Here is a 16,410-nt window from a genome sequence, read left to right on the forward strand (position 1 = left end):
GTGATCTTTATGGAAGTAGAAGGCAGATAATCTGTCTATGGGTGGAGGGTGAGCCATATACACAAATCACTGGATGCAAGTTAGAATTTGAATAAATGTATAGCAGAGTTCAGAACCTTGAGAAACTGAAGGAGAGGAGACAGTTATCAAATTCATAGTTCTTGTTTTGATTCAATCTATTATCTATATTATCTTTTTCACCAAATAAAATTATTTCTCCCATCTTCAGAGGAAATAGGAAAATGTGGACCACCTCCACCCATTGATAATGGAGATATCGTCTCTTTCCCATCATTTGAATATGCTCCAGGATCAAAAGTGGAGTACAGATGTCAAAAATTCTATGAGCTAAAGGGTTCCAAATATGTGACATGCACAAATGGATTATGGACAAAGGAACCAACGTGCCTAGGTACGTACTAAATAGACTTAGTACATAAGGAAAATGTCATGAATGAAGGATATGATCAGTTGATGTTGATAAATGTTAAAATGTCATAGAAGAGTGTTAACAGGGGAGTAAATCTCCTTAAGTAAAACAGGCTTCAATAGTAAACCTCAAAGAAATGCTTGATTGATACCCATGTTTATTGCCATGACCAATGTCTCCAACATACTAAGTCCTGCCATGCCTCCCTCTAAGAATTCTTTTTGTTATTACATGACTAAATGGACAGCTCAGATTTTTCACTCCAATTTGATCATGCCCTGGTTGCTGGGAGTAGTAATTTAAGAGAAAAATAAACCATGTGTTTCCTTCTTCTTATACTCAAGGAGAACTCTTCCTCATTTTCCATATTAGAAAACAGATAGAAAACTAACTCCCCCTTACCCCATTTTCTATCCATTTTAACTTTTACATAGCACAATGTGTATGATACTTGGCACAATTTTAATTCACTTTGGGGATCACAAAGTTGACTGATTTGTATTTCATTTTCAAAATTGATTCTCAAAGATAGACTTTGGAATAGTCACTTCCTGAGGAAGCCAGATGACCACACCTGAAAGCAGTTAGGAATAAAATTATTGCACATAATTTGGCTGAGAATAGATATTCTCTGAGATTCATCCCAGCTAAGATTCCATTACCCCTGAATTCCCCTTTTCCACTGATTATTTGGGAATCAGCATGGACATTACAAATAGTGAAATGCTGATAAATTTATGGGAGATTATGAAAGGACTTAACATCAAGTAAAAGAGATTAAAAATTTATTCAAAACACAAAACACTTGACACAGGTGATAATTATATACATGATACAGAGTAGAGTATATGATTTATGTTTCTCATAATTTTTTCATCATGAAATTATATAACTTTTCCAAAAAAGATGAAATTATCATATATCTCTAATTGGAGATGAGCTATTCTGACCAACTTGTCAGTTTTCTGTTTTTATAGCACACTAAATTATTTTAGGAAATCACTTATTTACTGTATAATGATACCTTTCAGTACAATTCTTCTTTTCTTTTGTTTATAAACCCAATTGAGTGTTCTTCACTTGTTCTTGTTGAGACATTTTTTGGTCATTTTTGTCTAATCGTTTGAAGTAGCTCCTTAATATTTTGATTGGTATTATATTAAATCTTGATATTACTTTCTGGTCATTTTGCTATCTTTATTTTTATAATCATTTCCATGCATAAATATTGCATAATTCTTGGGTTTTTTTTGCTTTTTGGAGGGCAATTAGGGTTAAGTGACTTGTCCAAGATCACACAGCTAGTAAGTGTTAAGTGTCTGAGGCTGGATTTGAACTCAGGTCCTCCTGACTCCAGAGCCGGTGCTCTATTCACTGCACCACCTAGCTACCCCTACAGTGAGGATTTGCCTGCCTGAAGTTGCCCCAGATTTAACAACATCCCTTCCTAATCCTCAGAAAAATGTTATGTCCCTTCCAGTAAAGCCATCAAGATACAAACAGTCTTATATTTCTAAAAAAGAAACAACCATAGTGTAACCACATCCTGGAAAACCTATCATCATCCAGTTACTCAAAAGGAGCAAAGTGCATTTAGGTATAAAGATGTCAGAATGGCACCACAATTTATTCAGGTATACAAAGTTACATGATTCAAAGCTACCTATTCAAATGTGAGAGTATGAGAAATGAGCAATATATGTGAGAACGAAAATATCTAAATCAGAGAGAATGATCTTCAAGTAGATGCTGCAAAACAAAAATAAAGAAGTCTAGCAACTGAGGCACATTCAGTTTGGTGAGATCTGGGGTGAGGATGAAACACAAGTAGGTAAGTTTTAAGAAAGACTGTCTGAAATAACAATAAGAGTGGGTTGTTGCCCTTTTTGCTTTTCCATACTTCTCGATCCAGAAACCAATAAACATTTATTAAGTATCTTACCTTCAACATGAGCAGTTAGGTTAAAATGGTAGATAGAACTCTAGTCCTGGAGTCAGAAAGACCTGATTTCAAATCCGACCTCAGATACTACTATCCATGTGACCCTGGGCAATTCACTTAACCTTGTTTGCCTCAGCTTTCTCATCTGTAAAATGAACTGGAGAAGGAAATAGCAAACAACTCCAGTATCTTTGCCAAGCAAACCCATGAGGTTTTGAAGAGTTGGACAAGACTTAAGCCACTAAAGAACAACAAAATTACCTACAACCCTGCTCTCCTACCATCTCTCAGGACCTGCCTTTTTCTCCAACCCTAATTTGAGTACAGACTGAAAAACACCGGGATGGAAATCACTGGACTGCTGTGGGAAGGAAGCACATCTTCTTTTAGATGTTGGGGCAAGGGTCGGTCAGGTGGCGCAGTGAATAAGAGCGCTGGCCCCAGAGTTGGGAGACCTGGGATGGAATCCGGGCTCAGATACTTAGCACCACACCCAGAAATAACTGGCCGTGTAACCTTGAGCAAGTTACTTAACCCCAATTGCTTTAAAAAAATGTTGGGGCAAGAAAAAGCCACCACCCAGAATAGTTAAAACTCTGATCATATATTATTATTCAGAATTTAATATCATATTATTCAGCGGTGTGAATAGAAGAAGAGAAAATGACTTACATTATCACTACAGAAATGTCTTTTATATTCCCAATTATTTTGGAAAATGTAAAGTTGGACACATTATTAATTGTAATATATATTCTTGTCATCTTTCAGATGCATGCACAGTATCAAAAGAAATGATGAGGAAAAACAACATAGAACTTAGATGGTCAAACTCTGAAAAACTTTATTCAAGAACAGGACAAGAAACAGAATTTATGTGTATTACGGGACATTACAAAGCTGCAGGATCCCCTCCATTTAGAGCAAAGTGCATAGAAGGAAAAATCAATTATCCCATATGTATGTAACGGAACTGTGGTGAGTTCTACACTAATCCTGGGCTTTTCTGATGTGAGTGGCATTCCTATTTTGTGATATTCTTATTACGGTAACATTTTAATGTTATCATCAGGATGTAAAGATGAGAAATCCACCCAATTCACTTCTAAGAATTCCACAGCAGAACCATCCAAAAGAGATTCTTGCTTGATTTGTTTTTCAAAATCTCTAGGAGGACGGATTAGCAACCTTCCCTATCTCCCACTACCACTACCAAAAAAAAATTAGCCTGAACAAATCCTCATTGTCAGAAGACATGGCTTGGATTTTATAATGTACTTTGATACCTTATATACATATATATGCATATATATATATGTATATGTACAAATTTTTTACTAGAAATTGATTAAAAATTCCTTTTCACTTTGTCAAAAAACAGTTAAATTGGTTAAACTTCAGTCTTGAAGATATCACTTCAAACTAGCATTCATTATACTCTTCTAAGGACATTTTTATATGAAATAAAATGTTTACTCTGTATGGTTCCTAATGGTTTTTATAGAGTGAGAATTTTAAAAATTTAAAAATCTTGCAGAGACAGATGAACCATCACTGGGTACAGATTTTCAATTGTGTTTATTTAACTCTCAGAATCCTTGTAGGGAATTGAATTGTTGCATGGGCACACGGGGAGAAAAGGAGAGGAAGTATTATACAGACAGAAGAGAATAAGGAAATTGAAACAATTTTCTCTGGGTTGCTTTCAGAGGTTCCTCAGTTCTATATCAATATGTTGAGACCCAGGTAGAGAAACAATAGTATAGACCAGGTATAAATACAAAGAAACAAAGGGAATCTGTTTTCTGCCAAACTTTATAGTATCACTTGAGAACCTGTTCTTATAGAAACTTACCCTATGGTTTAGGATTTGTCATTAAACTAAACAGATGCATCTCTAACAATTCTGTCTTCTGCCCCTCTAAAACCTATGCATGTTCTTTTTTTAAAATGCAGCATCAAAGGATTTTCATAGCACCACTGTTCTATAAAAATCCTTTGGTTTTTCAGGATGAATATTTCCATTCACTTACTAATTTTTTGCTTTTGGTTATGTTATTTCCTTAGGAAATCTGCTACAGGGATAATGAAGGACTAAACCACCAGCCATGTTTGGAATGATGACTATAACAAATGCACAGCCTCAGTCTACACAATTTGATCATTTTCTACTTTGTGATAAATGTTCTAATTTAGTTGTATTCACACAGTTTGGTCCATCATTCATTCAATTTACTTTTGACTTTAAAATATTCACTTTTTAAACTGCAAAAGCTAAAGTGTAAAACAGTTAAGAAAAAGTCACTATGTATCAATAAAACTTTCACTATAAGAAAACACTGAGTTATTTAACTACCTGGGGTCATCACTTCTCCATACGCTCAGGAAGTAAGAGTCAGGTTGTCTATTCTGCACTAAATTGGAAGCACTGGGGAGGAGAATTATGTCTGGGCATCTGCAATTCCTTTGGTTACATTTAAATTTCAAGTGCTCATTATAGCTGAAAAAGGCCATTGCTTTATGTTATTGATATGTTTAATGGTTGTTCTTGATCTTTAAAAGATCATACAGACCAAAAGAGGTGCTGCAGAAAAAGCAAATATTATTCTGGTTTGTTTGTTTTCTTTGAAAAAATTGAAAGAATGTAGAGGCTACAAGGCATGAACTAGGAAAAATATTCTTTCATTCCCAGCAAAATATTGTAATGTACCATCAGAGGGAAATCATGACATATCTAGAAACAAAAGCAATTATCATAAAAAGAGGATGTCTACCTCAAAAATAGGTCACATGAGATTAATGTAATTTCTTTGTTTAACAGGGTTCCTAGATGTGTAAATCACAGGAATTTTGAAGGTAGAATTTACCTAGCATGGCAAAGCACTGAACAAAGTCCCTCCTACTATACTTAGGGACAAGATGGAGAATTGTGGACTATGTGATTGTTCAGTTAGCTGAGTCTTCAGTTGGTTGAATGCCCAGACAAAAGACTAATAATGAATGGGGGTGGGGAGCCAGGCTCTCATCTGAGAAAACTCTCTAGTTCTCTCTGTCTTTAAAGATCTGTCCTGGCCCTGTGCTTGGCACAGTTTTTATTAGTGACTTGGTTAAGGACACAGAAGTCATATTTATTAAATTTGTAATTAACATGTTAAATGAGAGAACTGGGATCTTGAAAACACGACTTAACCATCAGACTAAATCCTTTCAGATTAAATTCAATAGTAATAAACAATAGGAATAAAAATAAATTTAATAGAAATGAATTTAGGTTCAAAAATAAATTTTGCAATGACAATTAAAATGACATAAAACAATTCAGTTTTCAATAGATTGCAAGTTCAATATTTTTCTAGTCAATTCAACAAGGATTAAGCAAAGCACTGTATAAGCAATGGGGATAAAACACTAATGAATATCTTAGCCTTTAAAAAATGTTGCAGGAGAAGAAAGGGGGATGAATATTACATGTATGCCAATGATAATACAAGATCATTGAGAAAAGGGAGACTCAACTGAGGAAATTTTGAAAGGCTATATAGAAGAGGCTCAACCTTATCTGAGCTTGGAAGGAAAGTAAGGATTCTGGGAATTAAAGGATGAGGAAATACAATGCAACTTGGCAGTCACAAAAGCTAATTGGGCAATTTTGTTTTGATCAGATTTGTGATTTCATTGGTTTAGACAATTTCCAGTGAAACTGTGTCTACTAATGTTAATCAGCACCTTCCTCACAACTTGTATAGACACCTCAGACTTCATTAATAGAAGGAACATAGGAAGTGATAGATACACTGTGTTCTATCTTGTTCAGAACACATCTGGGTAGTATTGGCACTCTATCTAAGAAGTACAATGATAAATAAGAAGCTGTCCAACAGAGGATGACTAGAGGAGTGATAGGCATCAAGATGATGACATACAAGGATTGATTAAAGGAACTGAGAATACTTATCTAGTAAGACTTTGAGAGACATGATTGTTCTCTTAAAGTATGTAAAGAGCTATAACATGGAAGACTAGCAACAGAGGGCTACTTAAGTTATTTATACTTTGGGGGATTTGTGACAGAGGAGCTTTCCTTGCACCCCACTCAACTTCAGAACAGTTCATTTAATTTTCTTCTGAAACTGAACTACACTAAGATATTAAACAGGGAATATTTGTGTCTCAGTCCTCTTTTTTTTTGCTTATCTTGATGCGTATAGACAACTCTCTGGTCTCCAAAGGGCCAGTGAGGGAAATAGTGGGTTTTATCCTAAATAGAAAAAAAAAACAGCCAAGGACACAGTGACATATTTACATGGTTCTTTAGCTCAAAGTTGTAGAAAAATTTTGCATTGTTTAATTTCCAAAATTATTTAAAAAAATTTTTGAATTTTGAACTCTCTCTTTCTTACCCCTCCCCCACCCTATTTGTGAACTTTTAACTTTTTGTTAAAGTTGGCCTATTCTCTCAGGATGGGGAGGACCCTATCCCAAGCTTCACAATTTTTGTGCTACCATTTCCAGAGCTAGTTCAGGGGGTTTATAAGTTTTCAGTGCTTCCAAGATAGTATGGTCCAAGGAGAGGTCACTGCTCTCCTGCCCTGTGCTCTGGTCTTTACCAAGTCATGAACCTTTGTCCTCTAAAACCACAAGTCCTAGCACTCCTCTTCTCCCTTAAAATGTGTTTTTTTTTGCTTTAGAACTGAGACTAGGAACCCTGTTCCCTTTGCAAGTGAGCATAGGGTGATCCTCTACCCTGGAACTGTGACTAGAGACCCTGATCTCCTGCAACCTAGATTTGGAGCAGGGCAAGAAGAAAAGAGAAGGGGCAGCAGAAAGGACACAAACTGCTTTACTTGTAGATGACAAACATTACACAAGTGTGATCTCTTTTTTTCCAGTTCCTTATTAGTAAATAAAAGATTGAGAAGAAAACAGGGAAAAAATAGAAAATGACAACATGAAAAAACCAAATAATAAAAAAATCATAGTCATGAATGTGAATAGCATCAATCAAAACACAAAATGGAATATGGTATAGAAGTAGCTTTTAAAAATAGAATCCAACACTAAGCTATTCACAAGAAGAAATTTTAGTAATATTTACACGTGAAATATAAAATTCATACAAAATTATATTATCCATAGTACAATTCATTCTACTTCAAGTACATTTTTGGATTAAATTTTAGGTTTATTTTTAGTTTATATCATTCATTTCCACAAGATTTTGAGTTAAAAATTTTCTCCCCATCTTAACCCTACCCAACACCCCAAAACAGTGATCCTACTGAATACCCGTTCCCCCGATCTGCTCTCTCCTATATCCTTCCCCAGCCCCCTCTGGCTTTGAATATGATAAGATGTATCTCTATGCCCCAGTGCCTGTATATTTATTTCCCAGTTGCAGGTAAAAAAAATTTATATGTATATATATATATATATTAAACATTTGATTTTTTAAAACTTTGAATTCCAGATTCTTTCCCTTCCTCTGTTGTCACCCACCATTCCTGGGAAGATAAGCAATTAAATATAATTTGTACATGTGTAGCTATGCAAAACATCTCCACAGTGGATATATTGTGAAAGACTGACTATATTTCCTTCCATCACTTGTTCTATTCTCTACTTTGACCCTGTCCCTTTTCTATTTTTTCCCTCTCTAAGCCAAATTGACTGAGAATAAGGTTGACTCATTACCTTTTGTCTTCCTGTTCTTCCCCTCCATTCTAACAGTTTTCCCTTGCCTCATCTATATGAGAAAATTTACCCCTTTCTGTCTCGCCCCATCTCCTTTCATTATATTCCTCTCTCACCTCTCAATTTTACCTTTTAAGTATCATCCCTTCCTATTCAATTGGTCCTCTGCCCTCTTCCTATGTACACCTGTACACATATATACACACACTCACATATGTATTCACATGCCATATACCCTCCTATATAGACATATATTTGTATGTATACATATATACATATATATTCCCTTCAACTATCCTCATGCTGAGAAAAGTCTTATGAATTACAATTATCATTTTTCCATGTAGGAATGTAAATAGTTCAACTTTGATAAGTTCCTTGTGATATCTTTTCCCTGTTTACCTTATCGTGCTTCTCTTGCTTCTTGTATCTGAATGAAGTTTTCTATTCAATTCTCATTTTTTCATCAAGAACGCTTGAAAGTCCTCTATTCCATTGAATGACCATATTTTCTCCAGAAACATGATACTCAGTTTGGCTGGGTAGATGATTCTTGGTTTTAATCCCAGCTCCTTTGACCTCTGAAATATCATATTCCAAGCCCTTAGATCCCTCAGTGTAGAAGCTGCCAGATCCTGGGTTATCCTGATTGTGTTTCCACAACATTCAAATTTTTTCTTCCTGGCTGCTTGTAACATTTTCTTCTTGATCTGGGAACTCCATAACCTGGCTATAATATTTCTAGGAGTTTTCTTTTGGGGATCCTTTTCAGGAGGTGATCAATGGATTCTTTCAACCTCAATTTTGCCCTCTGGTTCTAAAACACGAGGGCAATTTTCCTTGAGAATTTCTTGAAGGATGATTTCTAGGTACTTTTTTTGGTCATGGCTTTCAAGTAGTCCAATAATTTTAAAATTATCTCTCCTGGATCTATTTTCCAGGTCAGTGGTCTTTCCAATGAGATATTTCACATTGCCTTCTATTTTTTCATTAGTTTGGATCTGTTTAATAGTATCTTCATTTCTCATAAAATCACTAGCTTCCATTTGCTCCAATCTAATTCTGAAGTAATTATTCTCTTTAGTGAGCTTTTGAGATTCTTTTTCCATTTAGCAAATTTGACATTTTAAGGCATTCTTCTCATTGACTTTTTGAGCCTCTTTTGCCATTTGAGCTAGTCTATTTTTTTAGGTGTTATTTTCTTCAGTCAAGTGGTTGACTCTCATTTCATAATTTTCTTGCATTGTTCTCATTTCTCTTCCCTATTTTTCCTCCACTTCTCTTATTTGCTTTTCAAAATCCTCCTTAAGCCTCTCTATGGCCTGTAACCAGCTCACTTTTTCTTAGAAGCTTTTGGTGCAGAAGTTCTTACTTTGCCATCTTCCTCCTGTTCCATGCTTTGATCCTTTTTGTCCCAAAATAGGAGTCTAGTATTGGATTCTTCTGTGTGCTTTGCTTCCTTTACCTGGTCATGTTGCCACTCAATTACTTGACTTTTGGGCTTTTTGCCACAGTAGAATTCTGCTATCAGAAAGGGGAACTTTGTCCCAAATCACTGGGACTTATTTTTGCAGCTACTGGAGCTATTAGTTGGGTGTGCTTTCTGAAGCCTCCACACACTCTGGCAGTGGACATAACACCCCAAGGCCTTCACCCTAGACAGAAATCCAGACCCAAGCAGGTTAAAGCAAGAGAAATTACCCCTTAGATTGGTTGCTTGGTTCCTCTACAATCTGCAGGTCAGGAACTCTGAAGCAGCCATGTGGCTGTGGCTGCATGGCCTCAGCACCTCACCTACTTCTCCCTCCAGGGGATAGTTCCCAAAGTCCACACTGCACTGGCCTCTCACTTTGTCCTTAGCATTTATGGGCTGATAATTCTGGAAACTGCCACAGCTGCTGGTGATCTGAAGTCCCTTGTTGTAGCCACTCTGAGGCTAAAACTTTGGGCTCAGGCGGGCTGGGCTCAGCTCCCAGAGTGCTGTGCTGGCCCCTTCCTGGCCTGTCAGGCTGTCTTCAGTGGGAAGTTAGCTTCTCTCTGCCATTTTTTTGGTTCTGTCGCTCCAAAGTTTGTTTAGAGAAAATTTTTACATGAATTGGAGGGGGTGGAAGCAGGAGCTGTGTGGAAGTCCTGTTTCTACCTTCAAGTATATATTTTTAAAAAATCTAGGGTAGCCATCCTGATTTCAAACAGGGCTACAGTAAATATAAACATGATAAAAAGGGACAATCAAAACACTTTACTATAAGTTGCCATAGATGATGAATCAATACCTATATTTAATATGTATGCACCAAAGAGCATAGATTCTAAATGCTAAAGGAAAAGTTTATCAAATAGAAGGAAGAAAAAAATGGTAAAACTATAACACTGAGAAACTGACCCTTTCAGATCTAATGAAATTCAATCTAACAAATATTTATTAAGCACCAAATATATGCCAGGCAAGCATTGGGAATACAAGTAATAAAAAGGAAAAAAAGTTCCCTCTCTCAGAGAGCTCATAATCTAAGGGGGGATACTATACACAAAAGGAGAAAGGAAAAAGGGGGGTGGAGTAGATTGGAGGTGGAAACCATAAGCTACTCAGCATGGGGATGTCTTCCAGTGGAGCTGAAAGCAAGCAGAAGAGAAGATGGAGTTGAATGAGAAAAGGTTTAGTTTCTGCCCTTTATAAAGAAGACATTGGGGTGGAGTTTATTACTCTACTCTTCATTCAGAGGGTAGAGGTGACTGAGGGAGGCTGGGTCAATAAATAATTGATATAGCAGAATGAGGAGGAGATTAGGGAGGATGAACTTAACCCAGGAGGAGTATTTTGTTAAATGAAGTTGAAACCCAGCAGAGGAATAGATACAGAGTGGAACTCTAGACAAATCCAACCAAAATATGGAAACTTGGAAAGTAATTAATGAATAGGGACAGAAAGTAGTTTACATACATCTTATCTTTGAATTATACCATTGATGAGAGCCAAAACATCTGATCCAGGAACCAGGTTGGTCCTTGATTGTTAGCTCTGTGTTTTCACAATGTTGTTGTCATTCTGTATGGCCAGCACAGGTTTTCCCACTGATGCAGCTGTAAATCAGAGCCTGCCTGATATCCTGAGATCCAGGTCTGTTCCCTGTTCTAGGATTCTGGCCAGAACATGTTACCGTAGCTGCCTTTCATGATTTTTATACATTCTTAGATACTATTCATTGGGTATTGGAAACAGCAAGGCCATGATTATCATCAAGGCCTAACTTGACATTACCATCTGGCATCTTGAAATTGAACAAAACAGTATTAGAAAACTAAATGACCTATAATTACCTTCTTTGTTCTATTACTCTATAAAAACCTTACTCATGGTATCAATAAATGGATTGCATTGATCAATCATGTCTGGCTTATGGCACATCACACTTTCTCAGACTAGAGTGTGATTTTAGAGCTGGCTTAAGAATCCACTTAATGTTATCCCTACAAATGGAGCCTGGAACAGGTATCTGAAAGAAGATATAAAGAAAGTGGCTTCCTTGGGACTTCAGAGAAAAGAAATCCTCATCAGAAGAGGTACCTCAGCAGCTGCAGCATCATGGTAAGAGGTTAAGGAAGCAATAGTTCACCTTTCATTTAGCAGTTTTAGGTCTAAACAGGGTCTGGACCCCTAGGGAACACTTTTAGCAGTTTTACAGCTAAAAGAGTCACAGGCTAAGTAGGAGATGAGGGACTAGAAACATTAAGACAAGAACCGGGTCTTGGTAAAAAAAAAAAAAAACTGTCAGGAGAAAATGGGACAGGTATAAAGTAAAAGTAGAGACAGAAAATTATCTAAGAATATTTAAAAAAAATAGTAAAAGAAAATTGGGAACCAGCCAGGAGACAGAGGAGTGAGAGATTCACGGAGGAAGGACTCCAGAATTTCCCCATTTCTGCCTTTTTTCTATGGAATATATTCATGATATGTTTAACATCAGAAAGGAAATGGCCAAAGGTGGCTTGAACCATCCGGTGAAATGTCTCTATTAGAAACAGACCAAAAGAAAAGGATCAAGTAAGTCTTTCCTGGCCTGGAGTGCCGAGTAACTGGTTTAATTTTTAATTTTTTCAGGAGATCTACGGTTCTGCAAGCTTTTGGATCCATTCTGCTATTTTTCTGTATCTATCTGCTTTGTTTTTCGTGTCTGTGTGTGAGAGTAATTTGCCATTCTATAAGATTGAAAACGCAGCTGGACTACTTGATTTTCCTTGAAATGTTGTTATCTCATTCTGTCCCCCCTTCCTTCTTGCCCACCAAAATCACAAATGACTGGCAGGAAATAAGTGAGTATGAAAGGGAATAAGTATTTTTCTTTTATACAAGGGTAAAAGCAAGTCATTAGAGTGTACAAGAAGTATCAGGATAGAATTTGAAAAAATATCTAGGCATAAACTATTTGCATTGAAAAATGTGAACAGAAGTTTTAAGATTTTTAAAGGTTTGAAAATCTCCTTCTCTTCATTCAACTCTGGCCAAGTTAAGTAATGAGAAGGTGATAAGATATAAATAGGGAACTTCCCCCCCTCAGATCAAAGAGGCAAACAGACAAGAATTTAGCCATTTCCTGCCTCACCTATAAGAAAAAAACAACAACATTGTATTCAGAATGCTACTGAAAGTCAATTGAAATCATTCTGTTTGTTTTTAGGGAATGTGAAAAAGTGAGTGTGTCACACCTAACTTGATGCTAAAGATAATCCAGAATTTATTATACTAATTGGCATTAAGGCAAATTGTAATATTACTGAGATCTGATAAAGAAACATTTAAAAGGTGAAATCTTTGAACTCCCCAATTTTGGGGAAGTTGGGACAAGGCGAGTCTCTGGGATTTTCCAGAGTCCCACTCCTTCTAACTGGCAAGTTAAAAGCTTTTAACTCTCTAAGAAATTTTTAGGAATAACCATAGCACTGAAGTACAAGTTAAAATTAGCTGAAAACATTTTACAAAACTTTATTCAAGCCTCTCATCTTCAATCAGATTATATAGAGAGAATGCTGTAGAAATAAAAGGGAATTTGAGTTTCCTTCCCCAATCTGGCTAAAGGGAGGAGGCATACTAAATTTATCAAGGACTCCACTAGCAACAGCTACACATTTCTAAACATGAGTCTCTCCATTCTAACCCTAACACAATCAGACTCTATAGCTATGAGAACAAGAGAAAAAACCTCTGTACTTAATAGGCCCAATTTACTATCAATAATTTCTGCAAATGATGACTTAAATATACAATTAATGCCATAATGTTAATGTATTATTATTGGTTTTCCTAAATTATGGTAAAATTCAATTATATAGTAAAAATTGAGGGTTCATTTGTAAGCCAGACATAGTGTTAAATAAAGTAAGTTTTTAATCTGAATTCTGTTAAAATTAAAAGATAGAGGAAAAAGAAGTTGTGTAAAAAAGTTGTCACTTACATCTCTTACTGCTTATATCTGCCACATAGAAACTCAGGTATTTACACCTCTACCTGAATTTAGAAAGGAGGTTACAACTAAAACAATTTGGTTATCAGTTATTGGAACTTGTAAAATTGTTAATTGAGTTATTTTATTGTTTTGCTGCTAAAAACTTAAAATTGTTAATTAATTAATGTATGTGGAAAGGAGGAGACTGGGTGAAAACTTTATTTCAGATTAATTCTGCCCATTCAGAACATTCCTACTCCATGTGTGAGAGTTAGCAATGCAGGCACATAACCATTAACCCAGCCCTTCCCCCAGTCTCTCCTGCTTAGAATCCATATCAACTTTACTTATGTTGTAAAACTGCCAAAAGCCCATGGAACCTATCTCTAGAGGCAAGGTCATTCAGCCTGAGAAACGAACTTGATTTAATCATAACTTGCTAAGAAGTGGCAAAATATTAAGAAGATTTCTAGCAATTGGTTTTTACACCAGGACAAGTTTAAATTTGAGAAAGAAAAACATTAAATGAAATTCTTTATGTAGGAGAAACCTAGTTAATCTTTTTTTTGGCTTTTCTTTTTTTGGAGGGCAATTGGGGTTAAGTGACTTGCCCAGGGTCACATGGCTAGTTTTTGTGTTAAGTGTCTGAGGTCCGATTTGAACTCATGTCCCCCTGACTCCTGGGCTGGTGCTTTATTCATTTCGCCACCTAGCCTCCCCCAAAACCTAGTAAATCGTTATTGATTATTACAGCTCCATGGGAATGAAATATTTAATTGTAATTGGATATGAGCTGTGATGTGATGAAAGAAATTTTTTAAATTACTTAAGGCTCGTCTTAAGAAGATTCTAATACAAGCTTTTAAAATACTGTGATCAGATTCTATTGCTATACCTTTTTGACTAAAACACTTTGTGATATCTAAAGAATTCCACAATTATCTAGGAATTCAGTTTTTTATCATACTTTGGGAATTTATGTTACTTAAAAAAATTTTACACAAAATTCATCTTAATAATCTCAATCTTAAAAGTTTGTCTTTGCTCTAAAGTATACACATAGCTATCATGTTATGAGGTTTTTTTTTTACTATTTTTTTCTCTTTTCTCTCATAAAACTTTGATGATCATTTACAAATCTTAAAACTAGAAATATAGCCTACTACATTGATTCTAGCAATTATAAAGTTATTACTCATTTTACATATGCTTATAATAGAAAGCTTTTAGCTATGACATTACTGTTAAATGATTTTTTCTATTCCCTTTAATTTTATGTCTGAAAACAAATATTCACTGTACATATGTCAGAATATTTGATACTGCTTAACTTAAACACACTCAGAATACAGATCTTTTAAATATTTTCCAGAAATTATAAGCTCTTATAAGATAGAGGTCACTACCTGTATTGCAGCTCATTCTTCACTTCCTAGGCCTCTTTATCAAAATAATGTTTCAGGAAAAAATATTCATAGCAGCCTTTTCTGTGTTGGCAAAGAATTGGAAATTATGGGTATGTTCATAAATTGGGAAATGACTTAAAAAGCTGTGGTATATGAATGTAATGGAATATTATGGTGCAATAAGAAATGATAAACAGGTAGATTTCAGACAAACCTGGAAAGACTTATACTAACTGATGTGAAGTGAAGTGAGCAGAACCAGAAGAATATTGTACACAACAACAGCAACATTGTGTGATGATCAACTATGAATAACTTAGCTCTTCAGAGCAATATAATAATCCAAAACAATTCTAAAGGACTCATGATGGAAAATGCTATCCACATCCAGAGAAAGAATTGGTGGACTCTGACTAAAGATTGATGTATACTATTTTCACCTTTTTTATGGTTTTGTTTTTCCTTTTGGTCTGTTTCTTCTTTCACTTCATGATTTATATGGAAATATGTTTTACATTATTGAATTGCTTACTGTTATAAACTGGTGAGTGGGGAGGGAGTAAGGGAAAAATTTGGTACTAAAAATTTTTTAAAATAAATATTAAAAGTTGTCATCACATGTAATTTGAATAAATAAAATACTTTTAAAATGTAAAAAAGAGAGATATTACCTTTCTTTTACTCTTTATATATGTCTTCCATGTGTATAGTTGTTTACATGGTGTCTTCAATAAATAATTCATTAACTTACAGGGGAAGTGCTTAACAAATGGTTCTCAAAGGAACTGGATTGAATGATAGGAAATAAGAAGAAATTAAATGTACCAGAGAAGAAGATTGCAGCTCAACTGTAGAGAGATTATAAAAAGACTATATTTTATTCTGTGGGTAATGTAAAGCCATTGAAATTATTTGTGAGCTTTCTGAAAAATGGATTATAAAAGGGAAAGTTTAGAAAAAAGGAAATCAGAGAGGAATCTATTGTAATAGTCCAAGCAAAGTGTTAATGGGGGCTTAAAGTTAATCAAATAAAATTTCACAAATCTCTGTAAGAACTGATTATGTTCAGAGAACTCTAGTAAGGTACCAAGAGAGACACAAGGTTTAGTCCTTATGATTAGAGAGTTTCTGACATCACTAAAATGATAGTATAATAAGGGAAAAGTCATATATCTAGACTACCTTAATAAACAGTAAGATAGGATAAATACATTGAAGAGATATAAAAGAAAGTATAATGTCTCTGCACATTATTATTATTTACATCACAGATCATTACTTCATATGTACAAGGTGTGGTATAGTGGGCAAAGGGCTAGGCAAAGACAAAAGACCTGGATTTAAATCCCTTTTCTACTATTTGTTGGCTGTGTGACTTTAGGCAAGAAATAGCCTTTCAGGGGACTTTATTTCCTTGTTGGAGGAAACCCTGTCAAGATACTGGACTAAATTATCTATAAAGTCTCTCTCTCTCTCTCTCTCTCTCTCTCTCTCTCTCTC

The 16,410-nt window shown here is 35.3% G+C and overlaps 1 protein-coding gene across 1 annotated transcript in view; it reads left to right on the top strand.

Annotated features, from left to right (window-relative positions):
* The window catches only part of LOC138151035 (complement factor H-like), a 112,228-nt gene extending 107,525 nt beyond the window's left edge, over positions 1-4,703 (top strand). Inside the window, exons 21-23 of the mRNA XM_069074470.1 lie at positions 230-412; positions 3,144-3,350; positions 4,440-4,703. Coding sequence (XP_068930571.1) covers positions 230-412; positions 3,144-3,340 — 380 coding nt within the window. The 3' untranslated portion in view covers positions 3,341-3,350; positions 4,440-4,703. The remainder of the gene's footprint in view (positions 1-229; positions 413-3,143; positions 3,351-4,439) is intronic.
* Positions 4,704-16,410: the final 11,707 nt, after the last annotated feature.

Source organism: Petaurus breviceps, unplaced genomic scaffold (assembly GCF_028583685.1).
Source record: "Petaurus breviceps papuanus isolate PSGF00001 unplaced genomic scaffold, PetGlider_PUasm1.0 90895, whole genome shotgun sequence".
In the NCBI taxonomy this organism is placed as follows: domain Eukaryota; kingdom Metazoa; phylum Chordata; class Mammalia; order Diprotodontia; family Petauridae; genus Petaurus; species Petaurus breviceps.